The sequence below is a fragment of the Somniosus microcephalus genome, chromosome 14, assembly GCF_052327205.1.
Source record: "Somniosus microcephalus isolate GS21.2 chromosome 14, FLI_Smic_1.0, whole genome shotgun sequence".
In the NCBI taxonomy this organism is placed as follows: domain Eukaryota; kingdom Metazoa; phylum Chordata; class Chondrichthyes; order Squaliformes; family Somniosidae; genus Somniosus; species Somniosus microcephalus.
Genome location: NC_141000.1, coordinates 20,429,585 through 20,451,291, shown reverse-complemented (window position 1 = coordinate 20,451,291; position 21,707 = coordinate 20,429,585). Strand labels below are relative to the sequence as shown.

The window sequence follows — 21,707 nt, the reverse complement described above, 5'->3', positions numbered from 1 at the left end:
AATCATAGCACAGAAGACTCCTAATAGGATGGATTTTAGCTTCATTGCTAATCATTATCAAGTTCTTATGAAAGGTTAGTCACCAACACAATGGCCCAGATTTTGCATCTGCCGTTAGTTAAACTTGCTCTTGCACGTTTAGGTTTTTAGTGTGCGTGGGGCAGGTTGCTGAAACTGCGAGCTGATAACGGTGCAAGAGAAACAGGGAACTGAGTGAACAGGACAAGCAACTGTGTGTCTCCTTAACCAATCAGATTGAAGGATGGTGAAACAAACAGCGTAAGGACGGAGGAGAGCGAATTAGAGTGGATGAATGCAATGTCAAATCAGGTACAGAAAGAGAAATAAAGAGGGAAAGAAAGATTGGATTAAGATAGCGAGAGAGAAAAAGAGACAGAATGGAAAAGTAAAAATTTCACATTTTAAAATCTCCAATAATTGAAACCTGAAGGAATGAGACGCCACACTTTAATTTTCAGTGACAGAGGTTGATTGGTAGTAATTAACACTTATCACATCATTAAAAGGATACTTACATTTGAAATGACAAGACTTAACTTTCTGTGGTGAGTTTAGTTCGTATCTACTGCGCAAATACAGGAACTTCACGCCATTCAATACATTTCAATGGTGAGCCAGACAGCAAGATGCCACTTTCAGAAAGCTAACGACAGAGCAGCGCAACCTGGAAAGCAAATTACAGATATTCGCGTTTAACCGCACATCTGCCCTCGCCTGAAGTTGCTGTGCAATTTACGCATAAATAACGGCGAGCGTCATTAGTCTCACCGTTATTTTGACAGCAAAATCTGGCCCAATATCTCGTTCTCCTTATAAGCTCTGATTTAAGGCCCAGAGATATATGGTGCAGGTCTCCTGAGGGCCAAAGGTGGGTAAGAAAGGGAAAAAAGGGGTAGGCCACAAGCCTCTGCAGGTATAGGGAAATTGACATAAGCTGCATTTGACATAATAGAATTCCAATCTTTTTACAGGCTCTGAATGTTGGGTGAATTGTGTTCATTTAAGACCGAGATGAGGGGGAATTTCTTCACTCAGAGGGTTGTGAATCTTTGGAATTCTCTGCCCCAGAGGGCTGTGCATTCTGAGTATATTCAAGGCTGAGATAAATAGATTTTTGGACTCTAGGGGAATCAAGGGATATGGAGATCGGGTGGGAAAGTGGAGTTGAGGTCGAAGATCAGCCATGATCTTATTGAATGGCAGAGCAGGCTCGAGGGGCCATATGGCCTACTCCTGCTCCTATTTCTTATGTTCTTATGTTATGAGGGCCTGGGAAAGGTGTGCGTGAGACAGCGGTGATTCCTAGAAACACAGGGAAGAGGCATTTTTTCATTATTCATTCTTGGAATATGGCGGTCGCTGGCAAGACTGGCATTTATTGCCCATCCCTAGTCACCCTCGAGAAGGAGATAGTGGGCTTTCTTCTTGAACCAATGTGGTCTATTTGGTGAAGGTACTCCACAATGCTGTTAGGTAGGGAGTGCCAGTTTGATTGCTCAATACATCACACTTGGCTTGGATTCATGTGCACTACATATGATTAAATTGTCACACAGCCGCAAAAGGTCAAGACTGCAGAATACACAATAGAAGTAGGTCAATCAGCCCCTTGAGCCTGTACTGTCCTTCAATTAGATCATGACTGATCTGTATTGGGAGGATTTTAGAATTCAGCAAAGCAGGACCAAGAAATTGATAAAGGGAAAATAGAATGAGAGTAAACTAGCAAGAGACATAAAAACAGACTGTAAAAGCTTCTATAGGTATGTAAAAAGGAAAAGATTAGTGAAAGTAAATGTGGGTCCCTTACAGGCTGAGACAGGAGAAATTATAATGGGGAATAAGGAAATGGCTGAGAAATTAAACAAATACTTTGTGACTATCTTCACAAAGAGGACGTAAAAAACTTCCCGGAAATAGTGGAGAACCAAGGGTCTAGCGAGAATGAGGAACTGAAAGAAATTATATTAGTAAAAAAATACTGGAGAAATTAATGGGACTGAAAGCCGATAAATCCCCTGGACCTGATGGCCTACATCCTAGGGTTTTGAAAGAGGTGGCTCTAGAGATAGTGGATGCATTGGTTGTCATTTTCCAAAATTCCATAGATTCTAGAACGGTTCCCGTGGAATGGAAAGTAGCAAATGTAACCCCACCATTTAAGAAAGGAGGGAGAGAGAAAACGGGGAACAACAGACCATTTAGCCTGACATCAGTAGTAGGGAAAATGCTAGAATCTATTATTAAGGACGTGGTAACAGGGCACTTAGAAAATAATAATACGATTGGGCAGAGTCAACCTGGATTTATGAAAGGGAAATCATGTTTGACAAATTGAGTTTTTTGAGGTTGTAACTGGCAGAATAGATAAGGGGGAACCCGTGGATGTGGTGTATTTGGATTTTCAGAAGGCATTTAATAAGGTGCCACACAAGAGGTTATTAAACAAAATTAGGGCTCATGGGATTGGGGGTAATATACTAGCATGGATTGAGGATTGGTTAACAGACAGAAAACAGAGAGTAGGAATAAACGGGTCATTTTTGAGTTGGCAAGCTGTAACTAGTGGGGTACTGCAAGGATCAGTGCTTGGGCCTCAGCTATTCACAATCTAGATCAATGATTTGGATGAGGGGACCAAATGTAATATATCCAAGTTTGCTGATGATACAAAGCTGGCTGGGAATGTAAGTTGTGAGGAGGATGCAAAGAGGCTTCAAGGGGATATAGACAAGCTAAGTGAGTGGGCACGAACATGGCAAATGGAATATAATGTGGAGAAATGTGAAGCTATCCACTTTGGTAGGAAAAATAGAAAAGCAGAGTATTTTTTAAATGGAGAGAGATTGGGAAATGTTGGTGTTCAGAGGGACCTGGGTGTCCTTGTACACGAATCACTGAAAGTTAACATGCAGGTACAGCAAGCAATTAGGAAAGCAAATGGTATGTTGGCCTTTATTACAAGAGAATTTGAGTATAAGAGTAAAGACGTCTTACTGCAATTATATAGGGCCCTGGTGAGACCACATCCAGAGTATTGTGTACAGTTTTGGTCTCCTTACCGAAGGAAGGATATACTTGCCATAGAGGGAGAGCAACGAAGGTTCACCAGACTGATTCCTGGGATGGGGGATTGTCCTATGAGGAGAGATTGAGTAGACTAGGCCTATATTCTCTAGAGTTTAGAAGTATGAGAGGTGATCTCATTGAAACATACAAAATTCTTACAGGGCTTGACAGGGCCAATGCAGGGAGGATGTTTCCCCTGGCTGGGGAGTCTAGAACCAGGGGTCACAGTCTCAGAATAAGGGGTCGGCCATTTAGGACTGATGATGAGGAGAAATCTCTTCACTCAGAGGGTGGTGAATCTTTGGAATTCTCTGCCCCAGAGGGCTGAGGAGGCTCAGTCATTGAGTATATTCAGGACAGAGATTGAAAGATTTTTGGATATTAAGGGAATCACGGGATATGGGGATAGTGCAGGAAAGTGGAGTTGAGGTCGATGATCAGTAATGATCTTATTGAATGGCGGAGCAGGCTCGAGGGGCCGAATGGCCGACTCCTGCTCCTAATTCTTATGTTAAGTATGTCAACTCCAATTACCCACCTTTGTTCCATATGCCTTGATACCCTCATCCAAGAAAAATCTATCGATCTCAGTCTTTAAAATATCGACTCAGCATCTGCACCCTTTTGCAGGAGAGTTCCAGATCGCCACTGAAGTTTGCCGAAAAGGTGCTTCCTGATTTTACTCCCAATGGCCTAGCTCCAACTTCAAGATTACACTCTCTTGTTCTGGACTCCCCCCACCAGAGGAAATCGTTTCTCTGTATCTACCCTATCCAATCCCTTCATCATTTTAAACACCTCGATTAGATCGCCCCGCAACCATCTAAACTCAAGGGATTACAAGCCAAGTTTACGCAACCTGTCCAAAAATGTAACCCTTTTAGCCGTGGTATCATTCTGGTGAATCTGCACTGTACCCCCTCCAAGGCCAGGACATCCTTCCGCAGGTGCGGTGTCCAAACCTGAACGCTGTGCTCCAGGTGGGGTCTGACCAAGGCTCTGTACAAGTGAAGCATCTCTTCTTCACTTTTGAATCCCAACCCGCGGGGATAAAGGCCAACATTCCATTAGCCTCTGATTGCTTTTTGTACCTGTGCACTAGCGTTTAATGATGTGTACGTAGACACCTAGATCCCTTTGCTCCTCCACAGTTCCTAGTCTCTCACCATAAAGAATATGTTCCAATTTGTCTTTCTCAGATCCTAAAGTGGATGATCTCACACTTCCCCACATTGAACATCAACATTTTTAAGGCATAACCTTAAAATTAGAGCTGGGCAGTTCGGGGGTGAAGCACTTCTTTATACAAAAGGTAGTGGAAATTTGGAACTCTCTTCATCCAAAAAGCAGTTGAGGCTGGGGGTCAATTGAAAATTTCAAAGCCGAGATTGATAAGATTTTTTGTTAGGCAAGGGTATTAAGGGTTACGGAACTAAAGCGGGTAAATGGAGTTAAGATGCAGATCAGCCATGATCTAATTGAATGGCAGAACAGGCTCGAGAGGCTGAATGACCTACTCCAGTTCCTATATTCCTATCTCCAGCTGCTACAAGTTTTGCCCACTCACTAAATCTGTCTATGTGCCTTTGTAACTTCCTGCCCCCATCGACACAACTTGCTGTGCCTCCTAACTTAGTGTCATCTGCAAGGGTGGATCAACAACTCTCTATTCCTTCATCCAAATAATTGATACATTATATGGTGAAAAGTTGCAGAGATCCCTGGGAATCATTTGTCACATCTCCCAATCTGAGAACATTCCCTTTATCTCACTCTCTGGTTCCTACCTCAAAACCAATTACTGTCAAATGTCTTCTGTGAAGCCCAGAGACACTCCCCTATCCACCATGCTAGTGACCACCTCAAAAGACTCAACTAGTTTATTCAACACGACCTAGCCATCACAAATCCATAATAGTATAGATCTGTAGTTTTTTTTTTTTTTTTTTTTTTTTTTTTTTTTTTTAACACTTTAACTTGAAAAATATCAATACAGCATTGTACAGCTACTCCCACAATAAACAGCTGTAGTCGCATTGAATCACAACTAACTGGATTGTACAGAACTTTTCCCTCCACTCCATCATGCGCTGAACGCCCTCACCTTTAATGTTTTATTATGACGTTGAAGTTCACGACAAAGACTTTCCAGTTTACTGCGAGCCAGAATGGCCTTGCTGTGCTCACTCTGCAGGTGAACTTTCTCCTTCACTACCTGTGCCTGTTTCTTCTGAAGTAGTTTTATTTGCTTCTGGACGCTTCGGTTCTCTTCCAACTAGAAATAAGCAATTCGAGCAAATTAAGACACCAAAAAAAGACTGGAATAACATTATTTGAGGCCTTCCGCCACGGTTTCCGTATTACAAGAGCAAAGAATTGGTTGCATGAAACTTTTGTACTGTACATGCCCACTTCAACTGTGAGAAAACATTGTTACAGAGTTTGTCTGTCCAAACTAGGGTTGAGAGTAAAAAATATTTTGAACTTCACAACACTGAAGCGAAGTACCGGTAATTATAGGTCTGGTAGTGTGAAGAGCAATTTGAGGTGAATTAATATCACTAAACGCATATGACACAATATTGAAGTGTACGGATTTAAGTGGAACTTCTCCTCCAGCATATTGGTGTCTTCATCCTCAATATGCCCAGTGACAAAAGTGACTCTTTCACAAAGCAAATCAATTGGAAAGCAGATTATCCAACAAATTCATCCCACTGTAATGTTTCATTCCTTCCCTTCATAACCAGCACACTGAAGTCAATAAAGGTTTTAACACTTTTGACAAATATGGAAGCTATAATAGTCTCCAAAAATCCCAATCCCTGCCTCCAAGACTGAGTGATTTGATCTCGAGAACCTGCTGCATCTCACTATCGGTCAAAACACCCATACCAACAAAAACAAACAAGGAAACATTAAGAAACCAAATTAAGAGGAGCAAGAGCAGAGAGAACAGCAATGCATAAATCTTTAAAAGTGGGGGAAACAAGGTGACAAAGCTGTAAATAGGATCCTAGGTTTTGTAAGTAGGGTGTGTAGAGTACAAAAACAAAGTACTGTAGTAATGTTTAACTTTTGCAATTACCAGGGATAAGAGGCTTTAGTTAGGAAGAGAGACCAGAGAAACCCAAGCTCTTTTACCAGAACAGAGAAGGCTAAGGGAAATTATGAAACGTTTTCATGGAGGAAGCGTTTCCAATCGGCCAGTGAGATGGTAAATTAAAAATAACCACAAAAGGAACAAAGGAAGAGGTTAGGAGAATATATTTTTTTAATTCGCAGGGTTGTTTGGACATGGAATGCTTTACCAGAAACAATAGCGGAAACAGAATCCATAATTACTTTTAAAAGGGAGAATGAATAAATAGTTGAGAGAGAGAAATTTAGAAGAGCACGCTAGGTCTTTGAGACGCACAGGAATACCAAACATAAATACAATGTTTTGGTATAGAATCGAGTGTCTTCCAAGAAAGCAAAACATCATAAAATTTTGATGACATTAATATAATGTTAATGATTTAAGTCATCTCAAGGTGTTAATTCTTCGTAACAGTTTTCCTTTAGTCGCACCCACAACCATGACCAGGATTCTGCCTCTAACGGAGGGGGAAGGGAAGTCTGAACCATTAACATAATCAGGCCCATGGTGAAGGCGGCACTGTGCCCACCTGACAGACACTACACTTCAGCCAGGTGAGACTGGTTGGTTCACACTCTAGCAAGGAGGGCAGGAAAATTTACAGCCCTTAATTATCAGCAGCAACAGCTAATGCCTTGGAGAATATCATTCCTTCACCTTCAGCCCCCCCTCCCCCCGATTCATAAGGAGAAAACAGAAAATGATGGCAATCATTCAAAATGCCATCAAGAAATAAACAAACTAAAAATGCCCCCCCTTCTTCGTTAATTTTCTCCACCAATATTTTCCTACCCATCGCTCCCGATGCCATTGACATCTTGTTAGGTGGCTCCACGGGTACCAGCCAACCTTCAGTACCTGACCACGGCAGCCAATATTGATATGCCTTGACAGAGTTTGGGCATCATGACTACGATCATTTCTGTCCTCACCAAACCTCCACCACCTTGCACTTCTAGCACAAGCTGTTGGACATCAATTAAGAACTGGCACCCTGATATTTTCCCCTCTCTAGCCCAGGAATGATCAAACCAATCACCATGTCTCTCTGCTGCCCCAGCAATCAGCTAACTCAAGATTAGGGATTGAATCTTGGACCATCCTGATCTATAGTTCAGCTAATCATGGATCCATCAACCCAAATTCCAAAATGTTTTGCACTGGTACAATTGTGTTTAACATTCACTACATACAGAAAATACCGCCAGTCTCCTATGACTATCCGTACAATGAGCCAAAAGGCACGTTGTTTTAATGGGGTTCTGGGGTGTGGAAGTGGAGCATATTGAAAGAGTTTGGAAAGAAGTTTCCTTTTGGGTATTTGTCTGCATACATTTTCCATCAATGTATGGTAGCGTCAGGGAGGGATGGGGCTGGGAGATGGGACTTACCAACAGTCAGCCCTGGTGTGCTTTGTGAATGGCCAGCCATGCTGTCAATAAAATAAGTCTGCAAGTTGTGGGCACAAATGCTGGAAGACATAGCCTGCTGCCTTGTTGATTTTTGTTCCACCGAGCGATGGCTTGGGAAATCAAAATTCTATCTTCGCAGACAGGCAAAGACCTCCAACAGAAAGCAACATTTGAAGCATTTCAAACAGAGGAAATGCTGTTGCATTATAGTGAAGTTAAATCCTCATTTTAGAAGTCTTAATTAAGTTATAAACCTTTAGCAAGTCCTCGGCTTAGTGAAGAAAGCAAGATGGCGGCCAAAAGGATTTTCAAACAAATATTTGGGAAGTATTTCATTAATTACCAGAATTTTGGGCATCAAATTCCTTGAATCTGTGCATTTTCCTGTGCATTCAGTAGCCCTATTTGCTCCTGTACCAGTGCATCAATTTTTACCTCACATTGTAAAAAAAAGTCCAGAACACAGTAAGATTTAACAGTTGGACGTAGGTATCTGGTTTAGCAACACTGGAGTGATGGGGAAGGTGGGGGCTGGGCAATGAGTGTAGCAGTTCCGGTATAAGGACAGTGCACAATCACTGACCTGCCTCTGGCCCACAGACCTACCCCCAACCTATTGAGCTTATTCTAAACCCAAAGCATATCCACACTTTATACTGCATTTGCCATTTACAGTCAAAAAGTAGCACGTATATAGTGTATATAATGCTTATAATGCTAAAAACAGGCTTCAGGTCTAAATGGGATGGGGGTGATTCTTTGGGCCAAACAGGCCAGCAACATGCAAGGGTTGATCTGACGGTTTATATTCAATGGCCTTCAGTAGACAAAGGGAATAAGGTGGTGGCGCTTGGTATATTTCAGTAAACTGAATACAGCGGAAATGGTTCTTTGGACAATCCTTGCTTTTACTAACATTTACCTAATGCTAGGCATGCTCCAGATCGTAGGGGACTTTAGGTCCATCTACAGGAATGATCAGTGATGTTGAAACCATGCTGGAATATCTAGCATACAACCCAAAAGCGTTGAGAGAGAGAGAGAGAGAGACTGTCTTCTTTTTGTGGAAAAGTGAAGGGATTCCACTCAGTACCTCAATAGCACAAGTGAGCACATGCATGGAAATCACAAATACAAAAACATAATCTGGGCTCCCCCAGTAGCTCAAGTGAATAAGCCAAGTTATAGAAACCAAGATGGCCCCAAGTTAAATCCCCAGGCTGTTCTGTGTTAGCTGAACTGCCTTGACTCACACACAAAGAATGGTTACTTGGATGAGGCATTGGAGGGCACTGTGTTGCATCAGAAGTATTGGGAGGTTAGGTTCATCCCCCGCGTTGCACTGAGGCAGGGTGACGGTAAGGCTCTACCATTGATCTCAATGCCCTGGGTTAGCGAGGGAACAAAAATGGCCCAGGTTCCTACTGTTGCTTTAAGTGCTCGTGTGAATGGCAGACCCGGACAGAACCAGGGTGCTGCACTGCCCTCAGAAATTAATGGGGCAGAAATTGCGGTCTCCGTGACGGCGTACTCTCGGAGTACACCATCGTAATCCATTTCAAAGGCCCCGGAACTTGCAATCTGTCAAGGTACGGCTTGACAGATCATCCGAACCACTTGAAAGATGAGTAATGCTGGCGCACAGTTGGGCTATTTGCCCAATTGCCCACGCATCTCTTACAGCTGGTCATAGCAGGCGTAGGGCCTGCTTTCATCAGCATAAGGTTATATATAAGGCTTAAATAAAACATTTAAAAATCCAAAATTATGCACATGCACTTTAAATGAGTTTATGGAAATATTGGCCTGGATTAAGAGATTTAAAATTATTTAACAAAAAATTCAATTTTTCCTTGAGATTGGTGCAATGAAACTAGGTTAGATGTCAGGAGGCCTTTTCTTTTCACAGAGGGTCACAGACCTCTGGAATGAGCTGGAGTGAGTGCGGATTCACTGAAAACGGCGAGTGGTTCCTGGAGGAGGCCGATATCGGTGCATACAGCGATGTTGGATGACATATGGTCACTATTATCTCCTGGAACTCGTTTTGATTACCTTTAGGGTTGGAGAGGAATGCCACAGAATTCTGGGTGGGTAAGCGTCAGCCGTGGCTCAGTGGGCAGCACTCTCGCCTCGGAGTCAGAAGGTTTGTGGGTTCAAGTCCCACTCCAGAGGCTCAAGCACAAAAATTGAGACGGACACTCCAGTGCAGTGCTGAGGGAGTGCTGCACTGTCGGAGAAGCCGTCTTTCAGATGAGACGTTAAACCGAGGCCCCACCTGCCCTCTCAGGTGGATGTAAAAGATCCCATGGCTCTATTTCGAAGAGGAGCAGGGGGGTTCTCCCCGGTGTCCTGGCCAGTATTTATCCCTCAATCAACAACACAAAAACAGATTGTCTGGCCATTATCACATTGCTGTTTGTGGGCGCTTGCTGTGTTCAAATTGGCTGCTGCGTTTCCCACATTACAATAGTGACAACACTTCAAAGTACTGTACTTCATTAGCTGTAAAGCACTTTGGGACGTCCGGTGGGCGTGAAAGGCGCTATAGAAATGCAAGTCTTTCTTTGGGGAGCATTGGGGGTCCTGTTTTGATGCCTCCCCCAGGATATTACATTGTTGCCGGTGGGTGTGGAACATTGGGGGCCGTGACGTTTACTTGCAACATGATTGCACGGGACAGGCTCGATAGGCCAGCTTGTCTTTTCTTGCCCGTCATTATACGCTCAAGGCAAAGATGTTCTAGGGGTGACATGTTAACAGAAGGATGGTGCCAAAAACTGCAGCCACCTCTGTTTCTCACTTTCCTTCCTCTCCCCAGTCCCCAGTGTGTAGAGTTAGCACAGAGTGGAGGATTTTTGGTCCCAGTGATACAACATACCAAGTCTGCATACTTCTTGCACAAAGCTGCCAGTTTCTCCTCTGGAGTGCTGAGCGTGTTCAATGCTTGCATCAGCAGCATCACTTCCTTCCCTGCAGTGCAATAAGAGAATCAATAGCAATTTTTATTTCAGCCATAAAATTTACCCCTACAGTTCCATTTATCACCTTGGTTAATGAATCAGTCTCTGGATGTTTTACACCATCACTGAAGTTTTAATGAGCAATTAAAACCATTCAGTAAATAGACTGATTGCAACAAAAATACAAACCATCAGCGCTGCCAGGACTGGATATTACAATCATTGCTGAATTGGAAAGTAAATGTTAAATGCCAAGTCCCACAATCAATGTAAATAAAACTAGAATTAGCTATCGTTTTGAGTATTTAATGGATAAATACTGATCACCTGCAGCTGATGAGGCCAGTCACGCGAGTGACCTGAAGCGACGTGATCAGCAAATCCACTGAATGGACTGATCACCAATGACTTAACCCAGCTCACTGATGCAGTCAGGCTCCGAGCTCCTCCAACTCCTCTTTGCAAATGATGTCATCAGCGCTCTAGGTAAAACACTTGGGGGGGAAAAAAACTCGCAAGAAACACCGTCTTGTACCCCCCGCCACCGGAGCCACACGTGCGCGGCCAATGTTGCGGCCGCGCCTGCAGCACGTTTTTTCCCTGTTGCCAGCTGTTTTCGATCAGCTTGCTGCTTGCCTGGAGATTGGAGCAGGGGAGAGGACGTGGGGGTGGAGGAGCTCAGGGGGTGGGGAGAAAGAGGACGAGGGATCGGAGTGGGGGCGGGGGGGAAATGGAACGGAACCTGGGGGGGTGGGTGGGGTGGAGAGAGGTCGGGGACTCGGGAGGGGGGCGGAGAGAGGGGGTCAGGAACCCGGGTGGGTGGGAGAAAGGAGGTCAGGATCCCTGGTTTGGGGGGGGGGGGGGGGGGGGGGCGCGGCGCGTGGGGAGAGAAGAGAAAAGAGAAGGGACGGTCAGAAACCCCGGAGGGAGGGAGGACAGGTCAGGATCCCGGGTTTTTGGGGGGGTTGCGGGGGGGGTGGGTGGCAGAGGAGAGGAAAAGGGAAAGGAAGGTCAAGAGCTGGGGGCGGGGGGGGGGAGGTGGGGAAGGGAGAAGGTCAGGAACTCGGGTGGGAGGAGCACAGAGGGAACAGTAGGGGTGGGAACGTCAACCAGGTCTTCTCATCTGGATCATATCCTCCCGCTCAGCCACCCCCCCCTTTTGACCTGGAGAGGAGGGGAGGAGAGGGAGAAGGTAGTACAGGAGTGGTGGGGGAGGGAAGAACATGATCCAGGGCGAACCGTGGGAGGGGGGGTGGGGTCAATCACGTTCTTCATTCCCCCACCACCCCTGCACCACGTTCTCCCTCTCCTCCACTCCAGACATGGATCACGCTCTTGACCATAAACGGCAGCGAGTCGATTTCCCAGAAACCCCCCCCCGGTGCGTGTGCAGCAAGTGACATCATCGGACTGAACGGAAACCGGAAGTCATGACGCTGTCACTATTCACTTCGTCATGTAAAAGCTGACCCACCCCCACACCTTCGACCAAATCAACTGGTTAACAATCCGTGACCTACACACAATGCCCCATCAGTCACCGCAGCTCCCACCCAGAGTGTTTAGTTTGACAGAGTGATTAGCGACAGTGTGGGGACTTCCGGTTTTCGGTTGATCTGTGATGTCATCCTGTGCATGAACCGGGTCACTCGATGATGTCATTCTCAGCGCATGCTAAAAATCAACGGCTCTGCTCGTGATGTCACTTGCAATGATGTCACCCTCACCAGTTCTCATTGAATGAAACGTGCCTTCACTAAACTAACCTTGCTGCTCAAATTGTGTAAAATAGTCAATGCTATGGATTTGTCAATTTCAGCCTCAGAGAAATGGCTCTCGCACCCTGCAGTGCCTGTTCATGAGGTCAGAGTTTTTGAAAGGGCCCACAAGTCAACCTGAACTTAGCACTGGTGAACAGCTCAGTGGCATGCAGGTGTTGCCTGATGGTACTACTGCGGATTCCTACCGGCACTCTGCCGGCTCAAAAACAAAACACTGCAAATGCTGGAAATTTGATATAAAATGCTGGAAACACTCAGCAAATCAGGCAGCATTTACGGAGAGAGAAACAGAGTTAATGTTTCACGTTCTGATGAAAGGTCATCGACCTGAAATGTGAACTCTGTTTCTCTCTCCACAGATGCTGCCTGACTGGCTGAGCATTTCCAGCATTGTATGTTACTTCACTCAACTGGGTGATTAGGAGGAGGTCAACAGGACGCGCCATACGTGGCCGTGTTAGAGTTATCTTGCTTTTCTAGGTGACCCACCACATTAACAGGTAGATGCCATTGTCATGGCTGCACTGGAGCAGCGTGCTCTGGTGCACGGGTCTTCTACACCTTACCCAGAATATTTACCGTGTCTAGTGCACTGGGCCACTTCCCTGTTGCACGTGGAGTGAACCAGTGGAAATAATCTTCCACTATTTTAAAAAAGGAGAGAGGGATACACCCACCAACTACAGGCCAGTCAGCCTAATGTCGGTGGTGAGGAAACTTGCAGAGCCAATTAATTGGCATTTGGAAAAGTATGAGCTAATAATTGAAAGTCAGAATGGACGTGCGAATGACAAAACGTGTTTGACTAACTTGATGAAGAAATGGAGAGGGTGGATGAGAGCAGTGCAGTTGATGTGTATATTGACTTTCAAAAGGCATTTGATAAAATACCACATAATAGACTCGTTAGCAAAATTAAAGCCCATGGGATTAAAGGGCTGCATGAATACAAAATTGGCTAAAGGATAGAAAACAGTAGATGGGAGTGTGCAGTGTTGTCCGCCAGGGGTCAGCATTGGAATCACTGCTATTTCTGATGTATATTAATGACCTGAACTTGGGTATAAAAGGCACAATTTCAAAGTTTGCCGATGGCACATAACTCGGAAATGTAGTAAACAGTGAGGAGGATAGTACCAGATGTCAGGGGGACAGAAAAGTGTGAAGTGATTAGTTTTGGTAGGAAGAATGAGGAGGCGCAATATAAACTAATTGGTGCAATTTTGAAGGGGGTGCAGGAACAGAGACACCTGGGGGTGTATGTACACAAGTCTTTGGTGATTTTAACCTCCATCTCAATTCATCATACTCTCTCTCCTGAGTTCACTACCCGCCTATTCTCCCTTAATCTCTCCCTCCATGTAAACTCCCCAATCTATATTCACGGCCACCCCTTCGACCTTGCCATCTCTCGTGGCCTCATTACTCGCATCGTGTCAGTCGCTGATTAGGCCATCTCTTACCACTTCCTTGTATCACTCTCCACCTACATACCCCCTTCCTCCAGCCCGTCCCCCCCACAACCCTACTTCCTTCTGTGTCCGCTCCAGAAAAAACTCTCTCTTACAACTGCACTTACGAAATCCCAACTGTCCAGACTTTGGCCCTCCATTCACCATGACATATCTGCAGTGACCGATCTGCTCAACCACATCCTCTGATGCGCTAGTCCTGATTAAAACCATTACTCTCTCTCACCCTGGCCGTTCCCCTTGGTATGGCCCTCATCTTCGCTCCCTTAAGTCCAAGGGACGCAGACTTGAATGGATATGGTGGACAACTGGTTTAGCCATTCACCGCCAGATCTGGCTGGACCACAAAAAACTTTATCGAGTCCTGTTCTCGTCTGCCAAAATTGCTCACAATTCCAGAATCATTCTGGAATGCAAAGATAAACCCCGGCTTCCATTCTCTACTGCTAACGGTCTGCTTAAACCCCACTCCCTTGTCTCCTCCACCCTCACCTCCAACAAGTGCGAGGAGCTCATGGACTTCTTGTCTCTAAGATTGAGACCATCTGTTCAGCTGCCATTTCCCTTCCTTCCCCTAGCCCACCAGGACAAACTTCCTCTAAGGGTCCCCCCTGGCCTAGCTCTGAACTCGCATCTTTCTCCAGTTTCTCTCCAATCTCCCCTCCTATTTCTCATCTACATGCTGCCCCTTGGTGACATCATCCGAAAACACAGCGTCAGTTTTGACATGTACGCTTGACGACACCCAACTCCACCTCACTACCACTTCTCTCAGTGTCTAAATTATCAGACTGCTTGCCTGACATACACTTCTGATGAGCAGAAATTTTCTCCAATTAAATATTGGGAAGACTGAAGCCATTGTCTTCTGTCCCCACCACAAACTCCGTTCCCTAGCCACCGACTCCATCCCTCTCCCTAGCACCTGTCCGAGGCTGAACCACACTGTTCGCAACCTTGGTGTCATATTTGACCCTGAAATAAGCTTCCGACCACATATCCGCAGCAAAACTAGGACCGACTATTTCCACCTCCGTAACATCGCCCATCTCTGCCCTTGTCTCAGCTCATCTGCTGCTGAAACCCTCATCCATGACTTTGTTACCTCTAGACTTGACTATTCCAACGCACTTCTGGCTGGCCTCACATTCCACCCTACGTAAACTTGAGGTCATCCAAAACTTGGCTGCCCGTGTCCTAACTCGCACCAAGTCCCGTTCACCCATCACTTTTGTGCTCGCTGACTGGCAATGGCTCCTGGTTAAGCAACGCCTTGATTTTAAAATTCTCATCCTTGTTTTCAAATCCCTCCATGGCCTCACCCCTCTCTATCTCTGTAATCTCCTCCAGCCCTACAACCACCCCCACCCCAACCTCAGAGATATCTGCGCTCCTTTAATTCTGCCCTCTTGAGCATCCCTGATTATAATCGCTCAACTATTGGTGGCCGTGCCTTCAGCTATCTAGGACCCAAGCTCTGAAATTCCCTCCCTAAACCTCTACCTCTCTTTCCTCCTTCAAGACGCTCCTTAAAACCTACTACTTCTTCCCTAATTTCTCCTTATGTGGCTCGGTGTCAAATTTTGTTTTATGACACTCCTGCGAAGCGCCTTGGAACGTTTTACTACGTTAAAGGTGCTATATAAATACAAGTTGTTATTATTGTTTGAAGGTGGCAGAACAAGTTGAGAAGGCTGTTAAAAAGGCTTACAGGATCCTTGGCTTTATTAATAGAGGAATAGAGTACAAAAGCAAAGAATTTGTGGTAAACCTTTATAAAACGCTGGTTAGATGCCAGCTGGCGTATTGTGGTCAATTCTGGGCACCACACCTTGGGAAGGATGTCAAGGCCTTGGAGACAGTGCAGAGGAAATGTACTAGAATGGTACCAGGGATGAAAGGCTTCAGTTATGTGGAGAGACTCGTGAAGCTGGGGTTAAGGGAAAAATTGAAAGGGGTGTTCAAAATCATGAGTGGTTTTGATAAGAGTAAATAAGGAGAAATTGCTTCCCGTGGGAGAAGGGTCAGTAACCAGAGGACACAGATTTAAGATAACTGGCAAAAGAACCAGAGGCAACACGAGGGGGGTGAAAAAAAAGACACAGCGAGTTGTTATGATCTGGAATGCACTGCCTGAAAAGGGCGGTGGAAGCAAATTCAATAGTAACTTTGAAAAGGGAATTGGATAAATACTTGAAGGGAATCATTTGCTGGGCTATGGAGAAAGAGCAGGGGAGTGCACTCGGTCGAATTTTATAGCTCTGGCAATGAGCCGGCACAGGCACGATGGGCTGAATGGCCTCCTTCTGTGCTGCATCATTCTCTGCGGAATAACCAACGACCTGTACAATCACACTGAGGACATCCTCCATCGTGTTGTGTTGCACTACCACCATGCTAAATGGGATAGATTCAGAACAGATCTAGCTGAAGGGCAATTCATACGAGGCCGTTGGCACACACTGAGCTAATGTACTAGCGCACCCTGCCACTATAGGCTCTGTCCCACAGGTTTGTGCCCACAATTCCTTAATCTCAGCTGGGCTGATAAATGGTAAGAGGGGAGAGCAGAAGTTCAGGTAATGTAAAAAGCAGCAAAGCCCTTCTCCTCTCCAATCACTGCTGGCGTTTAGATCCCCTCGTCAGGGTTCCAGCTGTCCAGCCTCAGTCCCCGATTCGTCAGCTGAGAAATGTGTAGAAGTACCTTTTGCGAAAAATAAAACTGTTTTATGTCAATGTGATTTTAAGAGCAATGTTTTATATTTGGAAGAAAATTAGTGTTTGGGCAGTGACCAGGAAGGTACCTCAGCTGCATTGGCCGATCTCCGAGGGAGGAGGGGGAAAAGAGACCAGTTATTGTCCCCCTGATCCCACCTGTAGTACACGTGGGGGGTCAGGCCAGAACAGTTTGTCTGTGGTACCCTAACTCCGCGGGCAGATACCCTCCTGAAACTCACCATCTAGGCCAATGCACTGCACTTCTGCTGTTAGCTAGGAGCCTGGTGTGAGAGCTAATGCCATCGGAGTTTTTTGAGGGTCGGGGGGGGGGGGGCGTGGAGAAGAAAGTGAGAAAACGGATAGGAGGGTGGGGAGCATTGTGGGAAGAGTCTACATCTGGAAATATTTTTCAAGAAAAACTTGCGCAGCAGGCTGTGAAGTATTGTGAAATAGTTTCCATTTGCTTTCAATTAATTGAATGTCCCCGTGTTCTCCTTTTCTGTGGTTTTGCTCTCACGCCAGGCTCCTAGCTAACAGCAGAAGTGTGGGAAAGTAAAGGACTGGAAAAGTCTCTACAGTGCATCTGGGGGCTCCCAATATCCAACCAAATTCCCTTTAAATATTTCCACACACTCTGCTCCATTCCGCACTTTCACCTTCCTCTGTCAAGTTGTGTCAAAAATCTAAACTGTGTGAATCCTGCCTGACTAAGCTTCAGCCCATGTCCACTAACTTCTAGCCATCTCAAACATATCCGGGTTCAATTTTTCTATTCCCATTAAGGAGTTTGAACACCTCCTCGGAGCCCTCTCTTCTCCAGAGTAAACAATCCCAGGCTCTTCAATCTCTCCTCATTGCTCAGAAGCTGTAAACTGTTCTGTACTCCCTCCAATGCCTGGATATCTCTGCTGTAGTGCAGTGACCAGAACTGTAAACAGTGCTCCAGATACTGCCATTCCAATGCCCTGTACCATCACCTCCTAGGACCTGTGCTGTCTGTACATCCCATAATCTGGTTAGCTTTCCTTACTGCAGCCATACACTGCAATAGCTCCACATCCACCTCGAGTTATATTCTGCAGCCGATAGCAACTTACTTTATATTCCCACTGCTCATTTTCCTTCCTATTGTTATACCTGTCCCAATGAAACATCAATTACCACTCAGCGACACAGCTTCCCAACTTACCCAGATCCCCCTGTATTTGGTTTGCCTCTTTCCTAGGCCAGGAATTTTCCCAGAGCTGCTCCCGCTCTGCCGCCATAACTTCACCAGAAATGCAACGGGATAGCAGCAGCAACTAGGAAATTCCCGGCCCCGTTGTTTGAATCCCTCCCCCCATTCCTAATTTTGTCACCTGCAAACTTCAGACAGCTTGTTTCTGTGCTCGGCTCCGACTCATTTATATGCACGGTGGACAGTGGCAACCCTCAGCACTGACCCCAGTGGCACCCTGCTACTGATCCCTTGCTATGTTGATGCAGCTCCACTCACAAGCCATTTTGTTGGCTTTCTCTGGTCACAGAATCATAGAGCACAGAAGGCCGCCATTCAGCCCATCGTGCCTGTGCCAGCTCTTTGAAGGAGCTATCCAATTAATCCCACCCCCCTGCTCTTTCCCCATAGTCCTGGTTAAGCCAATTTTCAATCCACTTCAGAAGCTTGCCATGCCTTTCTACCTTTAGACTGAACAATTGGATGCATGCTATGAAAAGCCTTATTGAAATCTAAATACCCCACAGCCATACAATTTCCATTGTTAACAAGATCTGTTATTTGCTACAAGAACGCCAGTAAATTCGTTCGCAAGACCTCTCTTCCCATAAATCCATGCAGACTCCCCGGTACAAGACCATACTTACCGAGGTGCCTTGTCATTCTTTTTCAGCACACTTTCTAAAGACTTTACCCAGAATAGTTCCCTGGGTCATCCCTGTACCCCCCTTTTAAAGATTGATGTTATTATCTAGTTTCCTAATCCTCGGGCAATACTCCCATTGCTCACGATTCCTTAAAGATACTGGCAGGGGTGTGATTGATGTCCCTAACCTTTTTAAAAAACAAAGTCACCGATGTATAAAATTCAGCCGGGCCTGGTGTCTTCTCTTCCTTTAACTTTCTCAGCCTATCTGTGATGACCTTATCTAGCACTACAGTCTGTACATCTCTTACACCCCCCACCCCACGTAGAAATGCAACTTCCATGCTGGGGGTGGGGTGGTGGGGCTGCTCACGATGTCCTCCGTGAACAGAGAGTTCGGTTTGTGTATGTGATACCCTTTGGTCACTGGATACCGTGTCACCTTTGGGATCTTTCAATGACTCCATGGTTTTCTTATTTCACTTGCTTGCTGTGAATATATTTGTAGAAATGCTTCACCTTTAAGTCCCTGCTATCCCAACCTCAGTTTCTATTAAATCGAAGACACCCAAAACAATTGCATCTGTTTCTGTACACGCTGATCTTATTTAACTACCAAGTTCCTGGTTCAGTTCCTCCTTCTGTCCTGGTGCTCAGACTCCCCAGAGTGGAACAATGCAAGAGGCCGAAGACAGTGAGGTCTGAGTGGGAATGGAGCGGAGAATTAAAGTGACAGGCGACTGGGAGCTCAGGGCCCCCTTACGGGCTGAACGGAGGTGTTCCGCAAAGAGGTCACCCAATCTGCGTTTGGTCTCCCCAATGTAGAGGGGACCGCATCGTGAGCAGCGAATACAGTATACTAAATTGCAAGAAGTACAAGTAAATCGCTGTTTCACCTGGAAGGGGTGTTTGGGACCCTGGATTGTGGGAAGGGGGGAGGTATAAGGGCATGTCTTGCATCTCCTGCGCTTGCACGGGAAGGTGCCGGGCGAAGGGGAAGGGGTGCTGGGGGCGATAGAGAAGTGGACTAGGGTGTCGCGGAGGGAGCGGTCCCTACAGAATGCTGAAAGGGGAGGTGAGGGGAAGATGCGTTTGGTGGTGGGGTCACACTGGAGGTGGCGGAAAATGATCCGTTGAATGTGGAGGCTGGTGGGATGAAAGGTGAGGACAAGGGGAACCCTATCGTGGTTCCGGGAGGGAGGGGCAGGGTGAGGGCTGAAGTGCGGGAGATAGAACGGACCCAGTCGAGGGCCGTGTCAACCACTGTAGAGGGGAATCCTCGGTTGAGGAAAAAGGAAGACATGTCGGAAGCATATATTTTTTATCCACACTTTTGTTGTGTTCTTCTCTCCCACATGGCAGCTGTCTTTCATTCTGCCAGCGCAATTTGCACCTCATCTAGAGCCATCTTTTGTTGCTTAACCTGTCCCATTACCATCTCCTTTTGCCTTGAATATCTCTCAATGTCTCTTAACCTCTCCCGCCTTCTATCCTATCACAGACCTTCCCTTTTGTTCTTTCCTCCGCTCCCCCATTTCCCACTTGCTTAAAAATCTGTTCCATTTCCTGCTTTTTTCCAGTTCTGACGAAAGGTCATCGACCTGAAACATTAACTCTGTTTCTCTCTTCACAGATGCTGCCTGACCCGCCGAGTATTTCCAGCATTTTCTGTTTTTACTACAACTCTTCAGTTTGCCTTTCCTATTTCTATGAAGTAATCTGTATCCCTGTCTGTTTACCCAACCCATGTCATTGTTGAACCAGGTCCCGTGATGCCTATGACATTATAGCCTTGTTCGCAAAGCAGGACCTCCAGGTCTCGCATTTTATTCCGAGACTTCAAGGCATCCATTTAGAAACATAGAAGATAGGAGCAGGAGTAGGCCATTTGGCCCCTCAAGCCTGCTCCGCCATTCAATGAGATCATGGCTGATCATCCAAATTCAGTACCCTGTCCCTGCTTTCTCCCAATATCCCTTGATCCCTTTAGCCTTAAGAAATATATCCAACTCCTTCTTGAATATATTTAATGAATTGGCCTCCACTGCCTTCTGTGGTAGAGAATTCCACAGGTTCACCACTCTCTGGGTGAAGAAATTCCTCCTCATCTCTGTCCTAAATGGCTTACCCCTTATTCTTAGACTGTGACCCCTGGTTCTGGACTCCCCCGCCATCGGGAACATCCTTCCTGCATCTAGTCTGTCTAGTCCTGTTAGAATTTTATAAGTTTCAATGAGATCCCCTCTCATTCTTCTAAACTCCAGCGAGTATAAGCCCAATCGACCCAATCTCTCTTCATACGTCATTCCTGCCATCCCAGGTATCAGTCTGGTGAATCTTCGCTGCACTCCCTCCATGGCAAGAACATCCTTCCTCAGATAAGGTGACCAAAACTGCACACAATACTCAAGGTGTGGTCTCACCAAGGCCCTGTACAACTTCAGCAAGACATCCTTGTTCCTCTACTCGAATCCTCTTGCTACGTAGGCCAACATACTATTTGCCTTCTTAACCGCCTGCTGCACCTGCATGCTTACCTTCAGCGACTGGTGCACAATGACACCCAGGTGTCCACTCCCTCGATTAATGTATTTATTTTATTATTTCCATCTGTGGCGAGACCACTTAAGTCTTGTATCAGTGTCCGTACTTGATCATCTACCAACTCCTCCTTGCTTGGTACCATAGCATCTAGTTTCTGAATTTCCTCTCTTTCTACACCTGTTTGTTATGTACTCACCCTCAACCTCCATTAACTCCCAACTTTCACCAAAACTGCCACACGTGTCTTGTCCCGCAGAGCCAGCACCCCGTATCTCGCTGACCTGCTGGCTCATTGTGCCACGGTGCATTTAATTCAAAATCTTTGTCCTCTCCCAAATGTTCCACTGTTCTCTGTTCCATGCCTTCTGTTCATCCTTGCCCCCCCGCCCCATCCCCCTGTTCACCCCACCATTAATGGCAAAGCTTCCAGCTGCCTCGGTTCGACTCTCTGGAACTACGGGGGAAAAATTCAGTATCGCCCCTTTTGGGGCGCCATTATCGGCCGTGCGCAAAGTTTAGCGCCTGGCGCTATTATCGCCTCCAACGGCAAACTTGGCTTTTATCGCCCCTGGAGGTGATTGGAGCGCTAAATCAGGCGTTTCACACCCGTCTTAAGGCGCAAAGGCCGAGGAGCGAGGCGCTACCTCAGAGCGCTGGCGAAGCAAGGAAGGGCAAATCAAAATGTACCTGCATAGTGCTGCTCAATACCCAAAACTCCTTCAC

At 45.9% G+C, this 21,707-nt stretch overlaps 1 protein-coding gene across 3 annotated transcripts in view; it reads right to left on the bottom strand.

Moving 5' to 3' along the window:
* Positions 1–21,707, bottom strand: part of LOC147107364 (gamma-taxilin-like) — a 59,237-nt gene that overhangs the window by 11,308 nt on the left and 26,222 nt on the right. For all 3 annotated transcript variants that reach the window (XM_086006311.1, XM_086006313.1, XM_086006312.1), the window contains exons 3-4: positions 10,526–10,617; positions 5,195–5,365 (exon numbers count right to left, since the gene is read on the bottom strand). In XM_086006311.1, coding sequence (XP_085862437.1) covers positions 5,195–5,365; positions 10,526–10,617 — 263 coding nt within the window. The remainder of the gene's footprint in view (positions 1–5,194; positions 5,366–10,525; positions 10,618–21,707) is intronic.